The 22,364-nt window shown below is 38.9% G+C and overlaps 1 protein-coding gene across 1 annotated transcript; it reads right to left on the reverse strand.

Annotated features, from left to right (window-relative positions):
* Positions 1–793: 793 nt before the first annotated feature.
* LOC110778113 (nuclear intron maturase 1, mitochondrial) lies at positions 794–21,464 on the reverse strand. The gene is made up of 2 exons (XM_021982670.2): positions 18,791–21,464; positions 794–1,707 (listed from the first exon to the last, which is right to left on the reverse strand). Exon 1 carries the CDS (start codon positions 21,447–21,449, stop codon positions 19,320–19,322), a length of 2,130 nt encoding a protein of 709 aa, XP_021838362.2. The 5' UTR covers positions 21,450–21,464; the 3' UTR covers positions 794–1,707; positions 18,791–19,319.
* Between the last annotated feature and the right edge of the window lie 900 nt (positions 21,465–22,364).

The following is a 22,364-nucleotide window of genomic DNA, read 5'->3' on the forward strand; positions in this document are numbered from 1 at the left end:
AACCGTTTAACTTTTGCACTATTCATACATTAACTTTAACCAAATGTTTTACAAAAGGTTTTGCATGCACAAGGTGTACAATAAATTTATTGTACACTGGGCTAACTTTTACCTAGTTTTTTTTGTAAGTTTTAATATATTTTGATTAAATTTTATATTATGAAAAAAAAATGTTGATGGATAAACATTTTAAAACATTTTAAAGGGTTAAATAATTAATTTTATACATTATTAGTGATTTTGTAGAAATATTTTTATTAAAATAAAAGATTTTATCACTAAAAAGTAGATAACTTTTACATAAATCAGGAAAACTTTTAAGCATTTTGAATTAACTTTTAATCCGATGTACGATATTTATTATACACCACTTTAAATAAGAATTTGTGTTTTTTTTTTTTTATACATAAAAATCAAATGTTATGGGTTTTTGTTTTCCGTCGTTGGATTTGTAATGTACAACTTTCATATATAAATTCTTTGAACTTTTTACTAATTAATTCCATATAATTATTGTGAAACTAGTGTCTTGACAAATATATCGATCAAATTATTACAATTATTCAGGAACAGATGGAGTATCAAATTCAATGCACAAACACTACAAACAAACCAGTCACAAAAACCAGGTGAAAACCAATTGCATTAGATCCTCCACGCTTGGCCTTTCTAGGAAAATAACACCATGATATCCATGGTAATGAAATTTTTGTCTTAATTTTGGTGTTTTCCTTCATAAATTTGCATTCCCACCTAATACCACTCCCCAAATGACAATGGACGGTAATGGAAATTATAAAGAAAAAGAGATAATTTTGAGTGAACTTGCATTACCATGGGAATGAATATTGATTTTCTTTACCAATTTACATACAAATTCATTCCCATTGACACCATTTATGGCCGGCTACTAAACGGGCCGTAGAGGAACATGATGTGCAGTTAATGAGCAACTATTTCCCTCAATAATTACAATTACATGACTCAATATACATTGGCTTAGAATACTTGCAGATTTAGCTGTTTGTGCTATCTTAAGCACTGTCAGACTCAGTGTAAACAGTTTTCACAGCTACAGAGCTTGACCAGCCCAATCAGCAGCAACATGAATAAATCCCAATTTTACTAGCACCCGCTGCCATATTGCACCACGGTACCTACATCTGAACAATAGGTTATCCGAAAGATTCATCATATCTCATAGCACACACAACAGGCATCCACAGTTTCAAAATCTTAGGCATTCTGTCGGTCTTCAGTGTTCAACCTCAGCTAGCAATCAGCAGTTTTTCCGAGGAACATTACAGACATATGCGTGCACCGATCAAATCCATTACAAGTCTCTCTAACATAAGCTCCTCAAAGACTTGACCACATACAGTAGCATCCCTGTTTGTTGTCTAGCTTGGTGAGAAAACATTTGCATGATGCTGAGCTTGTTTTGTGCTTGAGTATTCTGAATAGAAGTTCTTCCTTCACTCAGTTTCTCAGAGTCAAATTTCTGTTAACAAATGGGACCACACTCATGTACGGAAGACCTCAATCAATTTAGATGAGTATCTGGTCACAACATCAGAGGTAGAGCAATGGTCGCATATCTCCTGACATAACCAGGAAGTTGACATGTTGAATGTCTTGACAATATGAAGCAAATCTCTGTCTTGATTTTTGAACGCTAGTAATTGTTGTTTGCAAAGCCTCCCAATCCTATGTATGAAGAATAAGAAACATCTTAAAGGACTACACTCAATCTGAGATTTCAACAATCAAACGATGCTCAAGCACTACTGAAAATATATGCCATATGTTCGAGACAAAGAGACACCCATCTTAAGGCATGATTAGTAATTTTAACAAAATTTGCCACGAGATTTCTAGAACTCCTACTCAGCGAGCTTAAGTTGTAGGAAACTGTCTTGAGAAGAATATTCTAATCATCGTTGCATCCTAAAAAAGGCTCTTCGAAGGTAAACTAAACGAACAAGTCTATAGTTTTACATGCACTAAACATGGTTGACTGGATCTCAATCCTGTGACTTAACTGAAGTTAATGGAGCTGAAAGGATGATAGTAACCATAAAGGACAGCATACAAAGCTACAGACACTGTTTAATTCCCCGTCAGCAACAGATACACCCCAGGATAAACCTTAGTGAGTCTTGAAGCAAAAGCAGTACAAAATAGGCTTCAAGGCATGACTACTTCATTGATAGAAATATGTACATCAAAAACAAAATTTTGCCAGAGTTCCAACTTATTAATTTTGTTTCTTCAATTATGTCACCATTCTTTATCAGGCAAATGTCTTGTTTCTCAATATGTTGATTATGTGAGGAGTACCTCCAGCAACACTTTTACACTTGGTTCTGAATATTTTCTTGGATCTCTAATTAACAAGAAAGTTGGTGTTTAATCAAATAAAAACCAGCCTACATTGAACAATAGCAGCATGTATGAAGTTGACCAAGCTATATGACTAAGAGAAATACTGGCTTTCTGGCTTATATGGGGTATAAACAATCAGAATCCCCACATTTTAACTTGGGAAGAAATGCATCTATGTACTTCTTGACATTGGACGGGAGATAACAAAGATTAAACTAAACCTAGATCATAGCAAACTTGGGGCAAATCTAATACAATATTATGAAAGTACAGCAATAGAGCAGGAGAAATCCACTAGTAATCAGCATTGGAAGAAGATAGCATGATAATCATGCTTTACATCATCAAAAGATGGCCCAAGTAACACCCCATAGGATAACACGGAAGGAGGTAACAAATCTGACTACTCCATCCCAAAAACCTCAGACAAGAACTCCTACACTAAGATAGCACGTGGAGATTTTGTAAATAACCATAGAAAGTATTACAAATGAAAATGTAAGAACATAGCAAGAGCTCATCTTCATACATTTTAACCATAAAAACCTAGAAGATAACTTGAGAACACCGACCTTCAAAAAGTCTTCTCTTGCCTCTCTTCAAACCTAACATAATTGGCTTATAAATGCAATAGAATAGCTGGAAATGTCCAGTTACTTTATGGCAAACAACCTTGTGATGGATAAAGAGGGGATTCCATGTAAAGACCTTGACATTCGTTGTGACCTTTGACTTCCTAATACAGGCGAGGCAAAGGAAAGAGATAACATGTGGAGATATTGTAGATAATAATAGAAAGTATTACACGTGAAAATGTCGGAAGAATCCCCCGTTCAAAATCTCCCATCCAGACAACTATGACAACACATGCTACCAACATCCCAGTACATATGTTAGCTCATCTAACTCCTACTCCAATGGTTTTCTGCTAAAGGACTCTAAGCCCAATTGGCTGCATGAAGAGGGGGGTGAATCCACATAATTTTAAAAATAAAACGGTTCTCATGAAGTGCCCTCGAGATTTCACGGAATGCACCAAAAACACCTTATGTTTTCAAAAAACATAACATACCCCTATTTTTGCAAAAATGCACCAATGGCCTTAGATTTAACGGAAGTCTAACGCCGTTAGTGCTTAGTCGCTAATTAGCCATAATCAACCTTATTAACTCTAATTAACCATAAATTAACTCTAGTTGAACCTATTGAATCTTTTTTTTATTTATATTTTTCTCTCTCCCTTTTCCGTCTCTCTTTCTCCTGGAGCAGTATCAATGTCAACCACCTTTTTTTTTTCTCATCTCCTCCTATCTTGATCCTCTCCCCTCAACCATCATCCCCTTGCCAACCACCACCTCATTCCCGCATCGCCTCGTTTTTCTTTCCCTCATTACGGGGGTAAGGTTGCCTACACCTTACCATGAAGTAGAAGATGGTCGTCCCGTTGTCGTCTCGTTATCTCTTTTGGGTCAATTGGAAACAACCTCTCTGCAATTGCAGGGATAAGGTTGCGTACACCCGACCCCCCCTTACCTCGCTTTTTGCGGGAGCTTCTTTGAGGCAACGGGGTAATGATAATGATAATGATGATACAACCATTGCATCGCCCTGGACTTACTACCAACATCCAACCCCGACACCCCTTTAAATCAAAGCAGCTTCAATGGCATTCAAGCCTACAATTCAAATGCTCCTTTTGTTAATTACTTATTAATTTAAGCAACCAGATCTTTCAATTGAGTATTTCTATGGAACAATCTTAGTTTAAAAAGGCGCAAGGCGCACAAGGGTCATGGAGCCTAGGCGCAAGACGCAAGGCTCAGACGCGCGCCTTTTGGATACGAGGCGCACATAACTTTCTAGTAAACCTTAAAATTCTATATAGAACAAAATTAACACAATTTTAACTCAAAACAACATAATACTATGGGAGTGTCATATTTTCTTGCCGGTTCATAAGCATTGTGTGATCCTGTCGATGGAGTGCCTGAATTAGAACCTTCCATGGTAAATACAAGCTGGAAAGATGAAAATTAACTCATATTATGTTACTACCACTACCCAAAAAGCTTAGGTTGTAGAGATATGGCTTTTGATAGGTCACATGAGGTGTGTTTATATCATTAAAAAAGAAAAAAAGAAACAAATAAAGTACCATGTCAGCGTGCTGCGCCCGAAGACTGAAGGCGCACAAGGCGTTGCGCCTTGCGCCTTACCTAAGGCGCACGAAGGCGCGCGCCTGGTTGACATCAGTGAGCCTGAAAAGCTGAAGGCGCCGAAGGCTGAGCCTGGGTGAGCCTTGAGCCTAGGCGCGCCTTGGGCGTGCTTTTTAAAACTAAGGGAACAATTTGTTTATATGGTATAGAGCATTACAACAATCCAATTTTTCATTTCAATTTTTTGGGGGGAATTGTTATTTCTTACGGATGGAAGGTACATGAGTCCAGCCAGAATAAGAACATCAAAATTGAGGTTGTCCGATCTCCGCCATTATCACCATCTTCATCACCTTCAACCCCATGTTCACCAGAATCTCTTTCTTCAACGTTTGGTTTTTTTTTCCTTGAACTTAAACAAATTTGGATATTACTTTTCTTTTCATATGGATTAATGGGTCAACTTGAGGAAAAATGGATTTTTGGTGAGAATAATGTTTTTGAGTTATGAGGTTTAGAATAATAAAGAAGAGGGCCAAAACGTAAGAAATTGCAGGAGATGAGGTTTGGATTTGCTATAATTTTTGCTGCATTTGGCTTGATTTCTCCCACCAAATCCTAAGCCTAATCATTTCAGTCAAACTCTCTGCTATGCATTTCGTATTAAGGGAAATTTGCAACATGGGTTTCTTGGATTATTTTATTGCTTGTTGTTTTGATGCTCTACCGCGGCTTAAGCCACCAAACCTGATGCTTTTCCTTTCGAACTTAGTCCTACTCCTCTTCTTCATTTTTTGCGATTGTTTACTTAGATTAAGAATCGTAATTAACATTTTTTCGTGCTTTGGTATTCAAATTTTGGAGTTCTTGGCTTTGGCGTTCTTAATTTCTGGGCTTATGGTGGTGGTTGGGCGTCGGGTGTTCGGGCGTCTGAGTGAGAAATTAAGCACAACAATGGGCTCAGGCGAGGTGGGTGAGTTGGGAATTGGGGCGGCAACGAGTCAAGTAAGGTCGGTGAGGAGGGATTGGTGCAGCGGAGGGAGGGCGAGGTAGGTGAGAAGGGGTCGGGGGTGGTGTCGGGCTCAAGGGTAGTTAGGTGGGTGGTTGTGGTGGTTATACGAGGTTTAGATTTAATTAGGATTAGTTTAGGGTTAATTAGGATTAATTAGGTTTAATTAGGTTTAATTAGGTCAACTAGGGGGTAAATTACGGCTAATTAACAACTAACCACTAACGGCAGCTAAATCCAAGGGTATTTTAGTGCATTTTTGGACAAATAGGGGTATATTATTTTTTATGAAAACATGAGGGTTATTTAGTGCATTCCGTGAAACATCGAGGACATTTCATGAAAAAACCGAAAACAAAAACATCCATTCTTAAAAAGAAAAAAGAAAGAGGCATAATAATACGTTGGCATTTTAGGCATACCAATTGTAAGGTGATTTCGGGTGAGAGTACATCAACCCAACATAAACTTGTGGTACTTGATTTTCGAGGAAGAAGTTATATAAGGAGGAGAAGACCACTAGTAGAGCTTAGGATCAAGTGGTGGAAACTTCAAGGGGAGCAGCAACTAAAATTCGTGGAAAAGTTGGCGAGTGAAGGTATTTGGGCCGGTGATATGGATTTGGATATAGACAATTATGGATAAGAATGAAGCACACCATAAAGGGAGTGGCGAAAGAGGTCATAGGGCAATCTAAAGGAATCATGCCACCAAATAAGGACACATCTTGGTGGAACGAATTTGTGCAACAGCTATAAAGAGCAAACGAGAATGCTATAAAGTGTTGGGAAAATGTACAAGTGATGAGAACTACGAGAAGTACAAGGAGGCTAAAAGGGAAGCAAAGAAGGCCGAAAGAGAGGCTAGAGCAAAGTGAATCAGGATCTTTACGCAAGATTGAATACAAAAGAAGTGGAAAATGACTTCTATAGACTTGCTCGAATGAGAGATAGAAAGACGCGAGATATCGGGAAGATTAAATGTGTGAAAGATGTTGATCAAAAAGTTTTGGTGGGAGATAAGGAAATAAAGGATAGATGGAGGTTCTACTTTGATAACTTGTTGAACGGGGATCAAGGGCACGATATTGGGGATACAAATATACCTCGGGATATGGTTAACCTAGACTTTATGCGAAGAATTCAAAAGAGAGGATTCGAAATGACATTGGAAAAGATGGGACGCAAGAGGGCAGTGGGGCCCGATGACACACCTATTGAAGTTTGGAGATGCTAGAGAGAGGGGTTGTATGGTTAACAACTATTTTCAACAAGATTCGGGGAAGTAATAGGATGTCATTAGAGTGGAGGAAAAGTACTATAATCCCCTTGCACAAGAATAAGGGTGATGTCCAGGATTGTGCCAACTATCGAGGAATCAAACTACGAGTCATACTATGAAACTTTGGGAGCGGCTTATTTAGCAAAGATTAAGGAGAACTGTGAAGATTTCGGAGAACCCAACTATGGAGGCCATTCATCTTATAAGACAACTAATGGAGAATTATCGGGATAAGAAAAATGATTTACATATGGTTTTCATTGATCTGGAGAAGGCGTATGATAAGGTACCGAGGAAATTCTTTGGTAGGCATTAAGTAGGAAAGGAATTTCGAGGAAGTATATTGATATCATTAAGGACGTGTATGAGGGAGTTAGCACGAGTGTGCAAACTAATGTTGGTAAGACCGAAGAATTCTCCATTACGATTGGAGTGCATCAAGGTTCCGCACTTAGCCCGTTTCTTTTTGCTATAGTCATGGACGAATTGACGAGGTCAATTCAAGATGGTATACCCTGGTGCATGATATTTGCAGATGATATTGTGTTGATTGATGAAACAAAAGGAGTGGAAAATAAATTGGAGTTATGGAGATAAACATTGAAATCTCGGGGTTTTAGGTTGAGTAGAAACAAGACGAAATATATGGAATGTAAGTTTAGTGGAGTCCAAGGCAGAAAGATAGGGGCGATTACCTTAAATGGGAAAATTGTCCAAGGCTCTGAAATTTTCCATTATTTATGATCTATTATCCAAAAGGATGAGGAATTGGATGGCGATGTGGCTCATAGAATCAAAGCAGGTTGGTTGAAGTGGAAAAGTACCACGGGGTTCCTATGTGATCCAGGCATACCCCAAAGATTGAAGGGAAAATTCTACAGCGCGGCAATTCAATTGGCGTTGTTATACGGCACGGAATGTTGGACAATGAAACATTGTCACGTTCATAAGATGAATATGGCGGAGATGCGCATGTTACGTTGGATGTGTGGGCATACAAGAAATGATCATTTGAGGAATGAGATTATTAGGAAGAAAGTAGGGGTTGCACCGATTGAGTTTAAGATGATGAAAAATCGTTTTAAGATAGTTTAGGCATGTAAGCAGAAGATCAAATGATGCCCGGTTAGGAGGCTAGAAGGGTGGCAAAGTGATAGAATTGCAAGGGGTAGGGGAAGACCTAAGAAAACTTGTAGGAAGGTGATTGAGCATCATATGAGTCTTCTTGGGGTTGAGGAAAATATGACGTTGGATAGGACAGAGTGGAGGGAGAGAATATACATTAGGGTACTGTACTAACGTGCGCCCCCTAGACCCATGGCACGGAAGAAGAAGATTCAGAAGATTGACGTCGGCGAAACAGTTGTGCAAGCTTCTTCTCCCACCTTGGTAAAGCCTGTGAGGTCAATGAATCAGTATCAAGCGCGAGCATCGAAACCCAGTTTCCAACTCGATGAAGCAGTAGATCCCATAATTCCGTTGCTTGTGCCTCCTCATCCGAGCAATGGTCTGCCGTCGCAAAGTGTACATAAGGTATTGGGTCTAAACTCCATTGGTGGTTTGGATGCTTCTAAATGCTGCTAGTAATGGCTTGCGAAGAGCAAAGCAAAAACAAAGTGGGGGTGATGTGGTGATTAAGGCCACTGCTGAACCAGTAAGGGTGCCTCGACCCTCATGGGCTAGCCTGTTTCAGGGTAAGCAACTTACTGCGAAAGGTACCTCTCTAACCTTCATTGCGCCCACATTGTCAGATGGTAAACCTGGTGCTATGTTGCTATATTAGATCTTGCTGAACTAAATAGAATGACTGACTGATGTGTGGAATTGCTCCATTGTGTTGTATGTTGTTGGTGATATGACTTTTATTGGTGTTGTCTATAGATATATTGCTAAGGAATGGCCAAAAGTTGGCAAACCTAGTGTTTTTCTCCGTGATGAGGGATAATTTGTGGTAAGGCTTGCTTCTGTGAAAGAGAGGGAATCAGTATTGATGGCAGGTCCCTTTTCCTTTTCCTTTTCTGGAAGGCCTATGATTGTAAAACCATAGGGAGCTAATTTTGATTTTCAAGCTGAAATTCTTAGGGTCATTCCCATATGGATCAAATTCCCTAACATGCCTTTGACCGGTTGGGGTGCCGACTCTTTAAGTAGGATAGGAAACCTGGTAGGAGATCCTCTATTTGCTGATGAGTGCACAACAAATCAGCTTAGAGTATCTTTTGCTAGGATATTGGTTGAGGTGGATGGGACTAGGGAAATGCATAAGACTGTGTTAAAATTCAGGACCCTTCAGGAGTTAATTTCACTCAAAAGGTGGTGTATGAATGGCTTTCCCCCTACTACAAAGCTTGTAAAGTGGTGGGGCATGTGTATGGAGGAGGTAAAGAGAACACTACTAGGTGAGAAAAAAAATTCAGCATAAGAAGGTAGTTCCACCCCCAAGTAGCACTGCAGAAAAAGCCACTGAAGATTCTATCACTGTGCCTCAACAACAACATGTGGGAACACTTGTGGCTCACACCGTTAGGCCTGGTGATGGGGGGAGAGTGGTAACCAAAAGGACTAGGGATCATAAAACACCAAATCCAAACATGGGGTTGGCTCATGTTCACAATGATATACTGGGGGATACAGATGATGGTGGTGGGGGTGAAGGGGATCCTCCTTTATTACACGATGAATATCTGCTCTTGGAATGTGAGGGGTATGAATGACCCCACCAAGATAGTAGAAATTAAAAAGTTCATTAGTATTAGTATCATGGTGCTAGTTGAAACCAGGGTTAAGCAGCATAATAGTAAAAAGATTTAACTCAAGTTGGGTGCAAACTGGAAATGGGAAGACAATTATGTTTACTCTCCTAGAGGTAGGTTGTGGCTTGGGTGGAAGCATAGTGCGATGACTTGTCAAATTATTGTGAAAATTGAACAGCTGATTCATGGTATCATTACTGTAAAAAATGGGGGCTTTGCTACTGATTTTACAGCAATGTATGGGTTGCACACAGTTGAGACTAGACCATTGTGGCTAGATTTGCTGCGAATTCATGCTAATACTACTGGTCCTTAGTAATGGGTGACTTCAACTGTGTGTTGTACTATGGTGACAAGATAAATGGTAACCCTCTCACTCATGTGGAAACTAGGGATTTTGAGCATTGTCTGGCTAATTCTATTCTGATTTGGGTGAGATCAAGAGTTGTGGACATCTGTTTTCTTGGAGCAAAAAGGGACAGGGAGATCATAGAGTGTGTTCCAGGATTGATAGGGCTGCTTTTGGTAACACTGACCGGCACACAATGTTTACAGATGCAGTGGTGGATGTTATGAACCCTGGGATTTCTGATCATTCTCCTCTCTTGTTGAAGTATAATCTCAATATGCAGAGGGGAGGTAGACCCTTTAAGTTCTTTAACTATGTGCCTGAGCATCAGGATTTCATGAAAATTGTTAAGGAAGGATGGTCTTAGGTTGTTATGTTCCAAGTCTGGCAAAAGCTGAAATGTGTGAAAGCTAGGCTGAAGACTCTTCACTCCAGGGATTTTGCAAAATTAGATGAGAGGATTGATGAAGTTAGAGGTGAGTTGGATGTGATTCAAGGCCACCTTTCAACTTTACCTTCTGATGTGGAGCTTCACAGCAAGGAATCAGAGATACATGGCAAGCTTAAAAAGTTTCTGAAAATTCAAGAAAGTGCTTACAAGCAAAAGTCTAGGATCCAATGGCTCCAACTAGGAGATTCTAACTCTAAGTTCTTTTTTGGTGTAAAGAAGGAGAGATATGCTAAGAATAGTATTGATACTTTGTATGATAGTGGTGGGAAGAAACTAGTCACTACAGATGAAATTAAAGAAGTCGGGGTTTCTACTCAGGGTTAATTGTTACTTGGTACTGCTGCTCCTTGCCTCGTTGGAATTGATATTGACATGGTTAGACGAGGGAAACAACTTAGGCTCTGTTCGACTTATTTTGACTTGTTTCAGACAAAATAAGATAAGTTCAGTTAAGTTAAGTTCAGATAATAAAAGTTCAGCAAAAATAAGTTTTTTTCAGACATTTTCCCACACAAATAAGTTTATTTCAGACAAAATAAGTTTATTTCAGATAAAATAAGTTCAGATAAGTTCAGTTAAGTTCAGATAAGTTCAGTTAAGTTTAGATAAGTTCGGATAATATAAGTTCAGTCAAAATAAGTCCAATAGAACGGAGTCTTACTCACAGTGCTGCTGAATCACTTGTTCTTCCCATCTCAAACAAAGAGATAGATGTTGCATTTAAGGGCATTGATGTTAGTAAGGCCCCAAGCTTGGATGGCTTTAATAGCCTTTTCTTTCTCAAAGCTTGGGATGTTGTTAGAGATGACATTTATGCTGCTGTCAAGACTTTTTTTGAGACACGGCACTTACTGAAGCAGATGAACAATACAGTGGTCACCTTAATCCCTAAGGTACCTAATGCTTCTAATATTAAGGATTACAGACCTATTGCTATTGCTTGTTGTACAGTGGTGTATAAGCTCATGTCCAAGATTCTTATTTCTAGAATGCAAGTGGTGATTGGTGATGTGGTTAGTCAGGCTCAAGCTGGTTTATTCGTGGTAGAGCCATTGTTGATAATATTCTTCTTGCCTCTTAATTGATTAAATGCTACTCTAGGAAGTATATCTCTCTTAGGTGTATGATTAAGGTGGATTTGAAGAAAGCCTATGATTCACTTGAGTGGCCTTAAAGTTTGTAACTTGGGTTATGCAATGCTTAACTACTGTGTCTTATTCTACCTTAGTGAATGGTTATCCTACCACTCCAATTCCAACTAAGAAGGGTTTAAGGCAGGGGGGTCCATGTCCCCATTCCTCTTTGCTCTTGGAATGGAGTACCTCTCAAGATGTCTTAATGATGCAACCTCCTCTTCTGGTTTTAAATTTCATCCTAGATGCAAGAAATTGCTTCTTACACACATGATGTTTGTTGATGACTTGTTGATGTTTGTCAAGGTTGAAAGGGCTTCTAAGAAGATAATTTTTGATGCCTTCACTAAATTCTCAAATGCTTCTGGTCTAGTTGCCATCTTGCATAAAAGTGAGGTTTGCATTGTTGGTATTCCTGATGCTCTTGCTGATACTATTGTTGCTAATTTAGGTATTTCTAGGGGTTCTTTTCCCTTTAAATACCTGGGAGTGCCTCTCACTACTAGAAAGCTCAACTTTACTGACTGCAAGCCTCTTATTGAGAAGACTGTAGCCAGGATAAGAAGTAAAATGCTTTCATATGCTGGCAGAATTCAGCTATTATGTTTGGTATCCAATTATAGTGGTGCCAGAATTTTGTAATGCCCAAAAAGGTTACGAAAGAGATCCACGTGATTTGTAGAGTTTTCTTGTGGACTGGAACCGATGCAAACTCCAGGAAAGCTCTCTATATATCTTGGGAGCACATGTGTCTTCCCAAAATCTGTGGAGGGTGAAATCTGAAGGATTTGATAATTTGGAATAAAGCTGCTGTCTTGAAGCACTGTTGAGCATTATCACAGAAGCAAGACACGCCCTGGGTCAAATGAATCCACACCTACTATATCAAAGCTAGAGATTTTTGGACCATGGATATCCCTAATGGTTTAACCTGGTCAATGAGGAATATTTGGTCATCTAGGAATGTACTGTTGGATGCAGGTAACCCTCCTCAGTTCACTCATGAAGGCAAGTTCAGAATACAGAGGATTTACAAACATATGAGGCAAGAAGGCAGTCAGGTGACTTGGAAGAGGCTCATCTGCAATAGCAAAGCCAGTCCTTAACGTACTTTTGTCAGTTGGTTAGCTGTACAGAGAATAGGCTGGCTACCAAGCTGGCTACCAGAGATAGATTACTGAGTTGGAATCTCAATGTTGATAGCCATTGTGGGTTGTGTCAGGCTCATAGTGAGAGTATTACTCATCTATTCTTTGAGTGTGGGTTTTCAAATGCGCAGCAGGTTCTTCACATATATGGGTTTGCAAGGCCTACTCAGCAGTGGCAGGAGGAGATTGAATGGGCAAACAAGCTTAGTAGAAGTACCAAGAAGAGGAATAAAATTAGGGCTATTGCCTTTATTGAGACTGTGTATGCTCATGTGGCTGCAAAGAAATGCTAATGTGTTCAGCTCTAAACTTAAACTTGACAGTTGTAATGCAGTGGTTAATAGAGTCATGTTTAATATAGCTTGTAGATGTAGTGATGAGATGAAGGACTATCTTTTGTAGGTTGTTTTGGGTGATGCCTCCTGTTTAGGGTCACCTTGTTTGGTTTTGTTGCTTTTGGTGTTTTGGTGTCTACTTGTAACCTGATTCTTGGTAAGTAATAAAATCCTTATTTGCCAAAAAAATATAAAAAGGGATGTCATAATTGTGGGAACAAAAAGTGGGTAACTAAGCTCGTAGACTTACTTACGAGTTGTGGGTATGTTTTCATGATATTAGTTTACATTAGTATTTGATTGCATATGGCGCAAAGTTCAAATGGAATAAGAAATATTTTTACAAAGTATATCACTAATAGTGTAAAAAAGTTGTACAAAAATAAAAATGACTCTTATTATGATATAAAGAACAATTAATGGAATAAAAATGACTATTATGATGATACATATAGAGAGCAGTAATTGATGCAAACTATTTTGTTTTAGCCTATGAGTTTCTTTTTTTTACATAGTATATATTAAATATTAAGTTGAACAAAATACTTTTATTTATGTAGAAAAAAAAAAGAGTTGAAGAGGCAAATAAATAAATAATACTTCCTTCGTATTTTAAAAAGAGATACACTTTCCTTAAACGGCCGTATTTTAAAAAGAGATACACTTTCCTTTTTTGACATATTTTGGTCCCCACTTCCAATTATATTAATATTCCTCTCTTTCTTGTGGTCCCCACACTTACTCACATCATCTTTTTACTATAATAAATAATTCACTCATTACCCCACTTTCATCTTATTTTAATAAATTCAACTCACTCTCCTAAAACTATATGCCGGTCAAAGTGTATCTCTTTTTAAAATACGGAGGGAGTATATTTTTTTGAAAATAAAGGAGACGAAGATGATGAAAATAAAATGTAATCCAATTAAATATGAAGATGGAAAAGGCAGAAAAGTGAAAAAATGGTAAAAGTGGGAATCGAACCTCTAACTTTCTTGCTCCACCAACCACTGCAACAAGTGCTAAGTTTTCCTAAATTTTAGATAAACATTTATTCTAAATTTAGTGATTATTGTAACATATATATTTGGTTGAGCAATTAATGAGAAGGCAAGCCGTATCAATGCAATTTTCTACATGGTATCAGGCCTAAATTAATTTATTTTATTTTTTTCGCAAATAGCAAACCACCATGGCTGGTGCTGATACTCCACCACCGCCACCACCCAAAATAGAGCCGAATTCTCCCTTTTTTCTTGGTCCTCAAGACCGACCCGGGGATTTTATTACACCGACTAGGCTTAAGGGCGATAATTATGATGATTGGGCGGCCGATATTCAAACAGCCTTGGATGCCCGCCGCAAATTTGAGTTCCTTGATGGCAGTATTACCGAACCAATTCCTCCATGTACTAAGTCGGATTGGACTGCTATCAATGCTATGTTGATTTCGTGGATAGAAAATACAATTGATCTTGAGGTTAGGTCCTCTTTATCGAAATTTCGGGAAGCTAAACCGTTTTGGGATCATCTTAAGAAACGATTTGCACAAACTAATGGCCCTCGCATTCAACAATTGAAGTCTGATATTGCTAAATGCGAACAGACTAAAACAATGCTTGTTTCGGTGTACTATGGCAAATTACATTCCTTGTGGCAAGACCTTGATCATCAAGAACCATTAATTTCTTGTTCGTGTTGCGAAAATTGCACAGCCGGTCAGCTTCATGAGGCACGACGTGAGCAATCGAGACTTCATGATTTTCTGAAGGGTTTGTATTCCGGTTATTATGCCTCCTTGCGTACCAATATCTTATCTCAAGATCCGTTACCTACTCTTGATCGAGCTTATCAATTGGTTACGCAAGAGGAGCGGGTTCGTTTGGCCAAGCATGAGTCCGAAACTAAACCCACGGAGAGGTGCAGGGTTTTGCCGTCCGTACAGGTGCCTGATCGACCTAGTGGGAATGATCGTCTGGTAAAGGTTTGTTCCCACTGCAAGAGGTCGAGTCATGATGTTTCGAGTTGTTGGTATCTTCAAGTGTGCACTCATTGCAAAAAGAAAGGGCACAATGTTGATAGTTGCTATGAAACTAATGGCTTTCCCCCCGGTTGGAAATCCGCGGATGGTCGAGGGAGGGGCACGGTGCGTGCAAATGCTAGGATCACTGATTCCTCTTTGGCCATAGAAAATTCATCAAGTGGTCAAGTCTTCACTAGTGAGCAATAGAAGGCTATAACTGGATTTTTTGGTAACACTAAAATTACAAAAAATCGCTTAAAAGGTAAGTTCGATGTCAATTCTTGGATTATTGACACCGGTGCTACTCATCATGTCACGGGTGAGAAATCATGGCTTTTTGACACACATGAATTTAATTGTCCCGTTAGGTTGCCTAATGGAGACACGGTGCTAGCTTCTTTAGAGGGCTCGTCCCGGTTGTCTGACACGATTACTCTTCATCATGTCCTTTATATGCCTAGTTTGAGTTGCAATTTTCTTTCCGTTTCTCAACTCAATGATAATTTGCTTTCCAATTTAACTCATATACGTGTGCTATACAGGACCATATGAAGGAGCTGATTGGAACGGGAGTTAGGCGAGATGGACTATACTATTTTAGCAAACCAGAAGTTGAACAACATGTGTCGGCAATTGCGGCTACTTCGAGCTTGGAGTTACGGCATAGGCGTATGGGTCATCCTTCCGAGAAAGTGGTTAAGTTGCTTCCTCATGTTCGTAGCAATAATAGTAGCTTGAATAAAGGCTGTGAAGTAAGTTTTCGTGCTAAGCACCCTAGAGACAAGTTTCCTTTGAGTGATAATAAAAGTAGTAGAATTTTTGAGAAAATACATTGTGATTTGTGGGGTCCTTATCGACATGTCTCGTCGTGTGGGGCTCGTTAATTTTTAACTATTGTTGATGACTATTCCCGGGCAATTTGGATTTATTTGCTTATTGATAAAACAGAGGTGTTTCAAATGTTTATGGCATTCATTGCTATGGTTGATCACCAATTCTCTCAAGCTGTTAAAATAGTTCAAAGTGATAATGGAACTTAATTTAATTGTTTGTTTGACTATTTTTTGGATACTAGTATTGTGTTTCAAACTTCTTATGTTGGAACACCACAACAAAATGGGAGGGTTGAGCGAAAACACAAACACATTCTAAATGTTGGGAGAGCATTACGATTCCAAGCTAAATTACCGATTTATTTTTGGGGAGAGTGTGTTCTTGCTGCAGCTCATTTGATTAATCGTACCCCGACTCTTATCTTGCAAAATAAAACCCCTTTTGAAATTCTCTTCAATAAATCCCCATCTTTTGATGCAATTCGTACTTTTGGTTGTCTTTGCTTTGCTCACAATCAAAAGTCCAAAGGGGATAAATTTGCTAGTAGAAGTCGAAAATGTGTATTTATGGGATACCCATTTGGACAAAAAGGGTGGAGGTTGTATGATCTTGATAAAAAGGAATTTTTTGTCTCTCGGGATGTCAAGTTTGTCGAAGATGTGTTTCCGTTTGCTTGCCCGGAAGATGTGAATATTGATTCAAATAGTTATGATGTGAGTGCTGATATTCATGTTGATTCTGCGGACTATGGTTTAGGTGATAATAATGTGGATCATGTTGGTATTGTTGGTAATAATTCTTTGGAAAACAGTCAACACAACAACATAGCTCCGAGTTGGGTCGTGGTTTGAGGGAAAAATATCCTTCAGTTTTGCTTCGAGATTTTGTTACTCATACGGTTTTTGCTAATAGTCCAGCTAACTCCGTCTCAACTTCCAATCACTCCTCAGGTACTGCGTATCCTTTAGCACATTATATAAATTGTAACAGTTTTTCTTTGCAATATCGAACGTTTCTTGCAGCTGTCGTTAAAAGCAAGGATCCGAAAATTTTTAAGGAGGCAATGAAATCGGAGGGTTGGCTTAAATCCATGAAAGAAGAAATACAGGCTTTGGAGGATAATGGTACTTGGACTTTGGAGCGTCTTCCTCCGGGAAAACGCGCTCTTGGCAGTCAATGGATCTATAAGACCAAGTTTTTGTCTAATGGAGATGTTGAGCGACTCAAATCTCGGTTAGTCATATTTGGCAATCATCAAAAAGAAGGCATTGATTATAATGAGACGTTTGCTCCGGTTGCAAAAATGACCATTGTTCGGGCTTTTCTTGCTATTGCGGCGTCCGAAATTTGGGAACTCCATCAAATGGATGTACACAATGCCTTTCTCCATGGTGACCTTGAAGAAGAAGTGTATAGGAAGCTGCCTCCCGGGTTTGAAAGTTCTGATCCATCTTTGTTTTGCAGATTGAGAAAGTCCTTGTACGGTTTGAAACAAGCTCCGCGATGTTGGTTTGCAAAACTAGTCACTGCTTTGAAAAATTATGGTTTTCTTCAATCTTATTCAGATTATTCATTGTTCACATTCACTAAAGCACAAGTTCAAATTAATGTTTTAGTTTATGTTGATGATTTGGTTGTTTCTGGGAATGATTCCGCTGCAATTGCTACTTTCAAGGCTTATCTTAATGATTGTTTCAAGATGAAGGACCTCGGTCCCTTGAAATATTTTTTGGGCATAGAGGTTGCCCGGAGTTCAGCAGGTTTGTTCTTAGGTTTGTTCTTATGTCAGAGAAAATACACATTGGACATCATTTCGGAAGCTGGTTTATTAGGTGCTAAGCCGAGTGGGTTTCCCATTGAACAAAACCATAAGCTCGGCCTAGCTAATGGAGAGTTACTTGCAGACCCAGAAGCTTATCGGAGACTTGTGGGACGTTTGATCAATCTCGCGGTCACGCGTCCTGACTTGGCATGCTCAGTTCATATTTTGTCCCAGTTCGCAAGAGCCTCGGATTGATCATTGGGATGCCGCCTCGAGGGTAGTCCGTTATTTGAAAGGTACTCCAGGCAGGGTATTTTATTGCGAGCAGATTTTGATTTGACTCTGCAGGGTTGGTGTGATTCAGATTGGGCTGCTTGTCCAATCACTCGTCGATCACTCACAGGGTGGCTCGTGTTTTTAGGCAAATCTCCCATCTCGTGGAAGACAAAGAAGCAATACAGTGTCACGGTCGTCAGCAGAAGCTGAATATAGGTCTATGGCAGCTATTACTTGTGAGTTAAAGTGGCTTAAGGCTTTATTGCTAAGTTTGGGGGTGCAGCACCCGAAAGCTATTAAGTTATTTTGTGACAGTGAGTCGGCATCGGCACTGCATATCGCAAAGAACCCAGTTTTTCATGAACGAACAAAGCATATCGAGGTTGATTGTCACTTTGTTCGGGATGCAATTAATGAAGGTGTGATTTCTCCGTCGCATGTTCCAACATCATCACAGTTGGCAGATATCTTTACGAAAGCACTTGGCAAGTCTCAGTTTGATAATCTTCTCTCCAAGTTGGGCATTCTTGAGCCTCATGCTCCAACTTGAGGGGGGTATTAAGGATATCTGATAATATTTTGTGATATAATTTCATAATATTTTGCGGCATGTTGCTAGGATATTTTTGTGGTAAATATATTGTAAATTAGTTAGTTTTTCTTAATTTTAGAATAGTTAGTTTTCCTAAATTTTAGATAAACATTTATTCTAAATTTAGTGATTATTGTAACATATATATTTGGTTGAGCAATTAATGAGAAGGCAAGCCGTATCAATGCAATTTTCTACAGAACAATAGAGTTATAGAACACTATAATGCCACTTGATACAAGAGAAACATGAAGAAATGACGGCTAAACTTAAAGTTAAAGAGGTAGTCAATACTTTTACCTCGAAATCCAGATAGGAGCTGCTGCTAAGAATCCGATAATAAAATCTACATAGAACCTGGGTCTTACTGTCTTAGTCCCAATGGTGGATCACATTTAAAGCACCCTTCAGCAGTTAATCCATTAATATCGCTATGATATCCACCAAGTCCTCATAGTTGTTTGATAGGTGAACGACTATGTTGAGAATAGTTACCATGTCATTCAGAAATATACATACTTCACAGCACCATCATCAGCAGAACTAGGTTGGGAATTGTTCTTTAAAGTTTCATAGTAACAAGGAACAGGTGAATAACCCATGAAGCAGAACTATAAAATCCTCAACGTAAGTAATGGAGAAGGATGAAATAAATCAAATCCTTTTGTCATCTCACCTCATTCCTGTGTTAGAAACTTATGCAATCTATGAATGTTCAGCTTCCCCTTCATTAAGTGTGCTGAGATGCACATGATTTAAGTCTACAGCTGTGATAGTATAGACCAAAAGAGAACTTAAAAATTGATCCCATAATGGCAATATACCATTTCTAACCTTGAGGATGCTTTTCCGATGTGATGTCAAACCTGGGTGCACCAAGAATCTTAAAGTCCCAAACAATTTCAGATATCTCATTTTGGGGTAGACTTAGACCTTGTGTCTTGATCGATTTACGTAGTTCAGAAAAGAATTTTGGATCTTGTAATTTGATGTATTCAAGCAAGATTTGTTCATGTTCGGGGATCCAAACACGAGGGAATGGGGTATAATCACAACTTGGGATCAAAGACATGTGGGAAAACTGCACACCTTCAATGGTATCAACAAGACCCAGCTTCAAGAGATCTGAGTACTCAGATGCCCCATTGTTTCCTTTGCCCCTTAAAGGATGACTGAGACTACGGGAAGCTATCTTGTATACCTTGGCACGCGATTTAAGCTTATACCTAGCAGCATATAGTTTGGCTAAAGAGCTACGGATAATATAAGCACAAAATCCAACAACTTTCTTACGGTTGTCAGCATATCTATACCAATCAGCCATAGTTTCAAGAAACTTATTCATCTGAGAGTTTGTATGAGCTTGGCTGGAATAAAGCATTGCAGTACAGGGCAATGGCTCTGGATCCTTATCACCCTTCAACAATTCAAGGCGCCTGAATCGGCGAATACATTGAGGTAAGCTAGCTGTAACAGAAAGCAATGTGCCTACACACTTTTTACTAACAGTTTTACCACCTGTACCTGTGTAACGCAATGTAGGGTATACTACACGATGACAAATGATATGGTCAAGAAATAGAATTCCCCTACTTACATGTTCAATCTCCACCTTCGAGTAGTCTAATTTTATTCTTAATTTGCTACTGCAAAAATCAATCAACTCCTCCCTAATCTTCACAGCATCCTCCCGGGATCCTCGAATGCCTATCAAGAAATGACCACCATATCGTATGTAATCCATTTTTCTTGTTTTTTCCTTCCCACCAGATGGGACAAACTCAGGCCAAGCAGGGTTATGACAACCATCAGAATTTGAATCTTTCCATATCGAGTCAAGAATGGACGGCCTAAAAAACTCAACCATATTCTCTTCCATCATATGATCTAATTCATTTAAACAAACATTAGCAAGCAAAGGACTAAGAATTCCACAATGCCCATAATTCGGCACCTTTGCTGCCTCATCTGGTGCAAAATCGTAGAAGGTTCTCAGCCAATAAGGATCCGGTTTCGGCTCATTCGGATTCAAAACCTTTCGCCGTCCGTCACCTCCCTTTTTCTTCTTCCTTTTCCCAATCACTTTCTTCAACTTCCTAGCATCATCAGACATTAAACCATGATTCGCAGTCTCTCCCAAAGCCGAATTAATCAAACCCAACACTCTTTTATCCTTCACAACACTCTCCAAACAACACATAACTAAACGCTTATCAACCTTCTCCAACACCTCACTCAAATCCCCCCTCAAATACCAAAGATACCCAGCAAAATTACTCCTAATAGTCCTAATTACAGTATGAGCATTTCTCCCTAGGCGAAAACCATGCGATCTCGACGAAAACCTAGGCTCGAATACCGGTTCAAGAATCAACAACAACACCTCCTGAACAACACGGTCCTGAAACGGCGGTTTACTAGAACCCAAAATCTTCTTCATTGTTGTTTTGGAGGTAAATTCAGTAATGGGTTTTTCAAGTGGGCTACGTATATACAACTCAGTCTTCATATTCCATTGAAACTGACCTTTAACAACAGCATTACGAAGAGAGAGAAGATGGTGCAGCGTCTGCGAATGAATGGCGCTTGGAGTAGGGAAAGAGCCAGTAAAATGAGCAACAGAGCGTTGGTATGCTAATACCCAGATATCGAATCTGGAAAGGAACCCTGAGAGATTGGAGAATGGCTTTGATTTTGGTGTTGAGAAGGATTTAACCCAGATTTCTGAGCATATTTGAATAGGGTCTTCACGCATTAGTGCATATGGGTCTTGGCCTTGCTCTTGAGATTTTGAAGGGTGATTTTGATGCTGTGGGTAGGCAGAGAGAGAGGAGAGGGAGTGAAGGGATGAGAAGCGTACTAAAAGAGAGTTGCTCGGAAGGTGTTTGATAAAAGTCCTCAGAGACATGATAATCGTAGAAGCCAAGGTTTTAATTTTTCCGGCTAGTTTCAGCGCCATTTGTAGCAACCTGTGAAAGCAAACAAACGTTAAAAGCCACGGACTTTTCGTGAAATACCTCTGAGTTTTGGCGTAATTCACCAAATGCTTCCCGACAGAAATTCACCAAATGCCCCTCATAAATCACATAATACCCAAAATACCATTATTATTGAAGCGTAGTTCGTCCTCCGTTAGCCTAATTTTCAAATTCACCAAATACCCCTTATTTTAATACTTATTTCACCAAATACCCCTATTCTGAAACTTAATTCACCAAATACCTATAACTTAAGGGCATGTTCGGTACCATTATTAGTTTTTAGTTTTTACAGTAGATTTTTAAAAACTCATAACCGATTTCATTTTTTAATTTCTAATTTTTTTAAAACTACAACAAAACTGTTTGCTTTTATTCTGTTTCAATTTAATTACGTAATTTTTTTATAACTAAATATTTTAAATATTTACTGTACTAATATCTCATATGAAGATAAATTATGATTTTATTCTTTCTAACCCACTCCGTATACATAGATCCCTCCCCCTCAAAGGAAAAAAATACGCCCATGACCATCTATTTGCAATCTTCATCTTCTTCATCGGATCTCCATTGTTGGAGTATCTTCAAATCCTCAGAATTTTGATCGATCTTCCGGAACCTTTTCCATCTTCTAGATCAGGTCTCCATTGTTAAAGCTATAACACCTTAATTTTCTTATTGTCCGAATGGTGATGAGACTAAGAAATCAAGTTCAATTACGCATACATTTTTATCACAACCTCGATTTCAAACTTGAATTCATGATGTGAAAATCTTGAGTTTGGAGGCAAATTTTTGTCCCAAGATTCAAGTTTTTTTCACTAGTACATGAGTTTTGGAGCATACCTTAGTTTCATTTCTTTCTCTTGTTCCCACAAACACAAAAATAGACA

The sequence above is a fragment of the Spinacia oleracea genome, chromosome 5 (assembly GCF_020520425.1).
Source record: "Spinacia oleracea cultivar Varoflay chromosome 5, BTI_SOV_V1, whole genome shotgun sequence".
NCBI classification, from domain to species: Eukaryota; Viridiplantae; Streptophyta; class Magnoliopsida; order Caryophyllales; family Amaranthaceae; genus Spinacia; species Spinacia oleracea.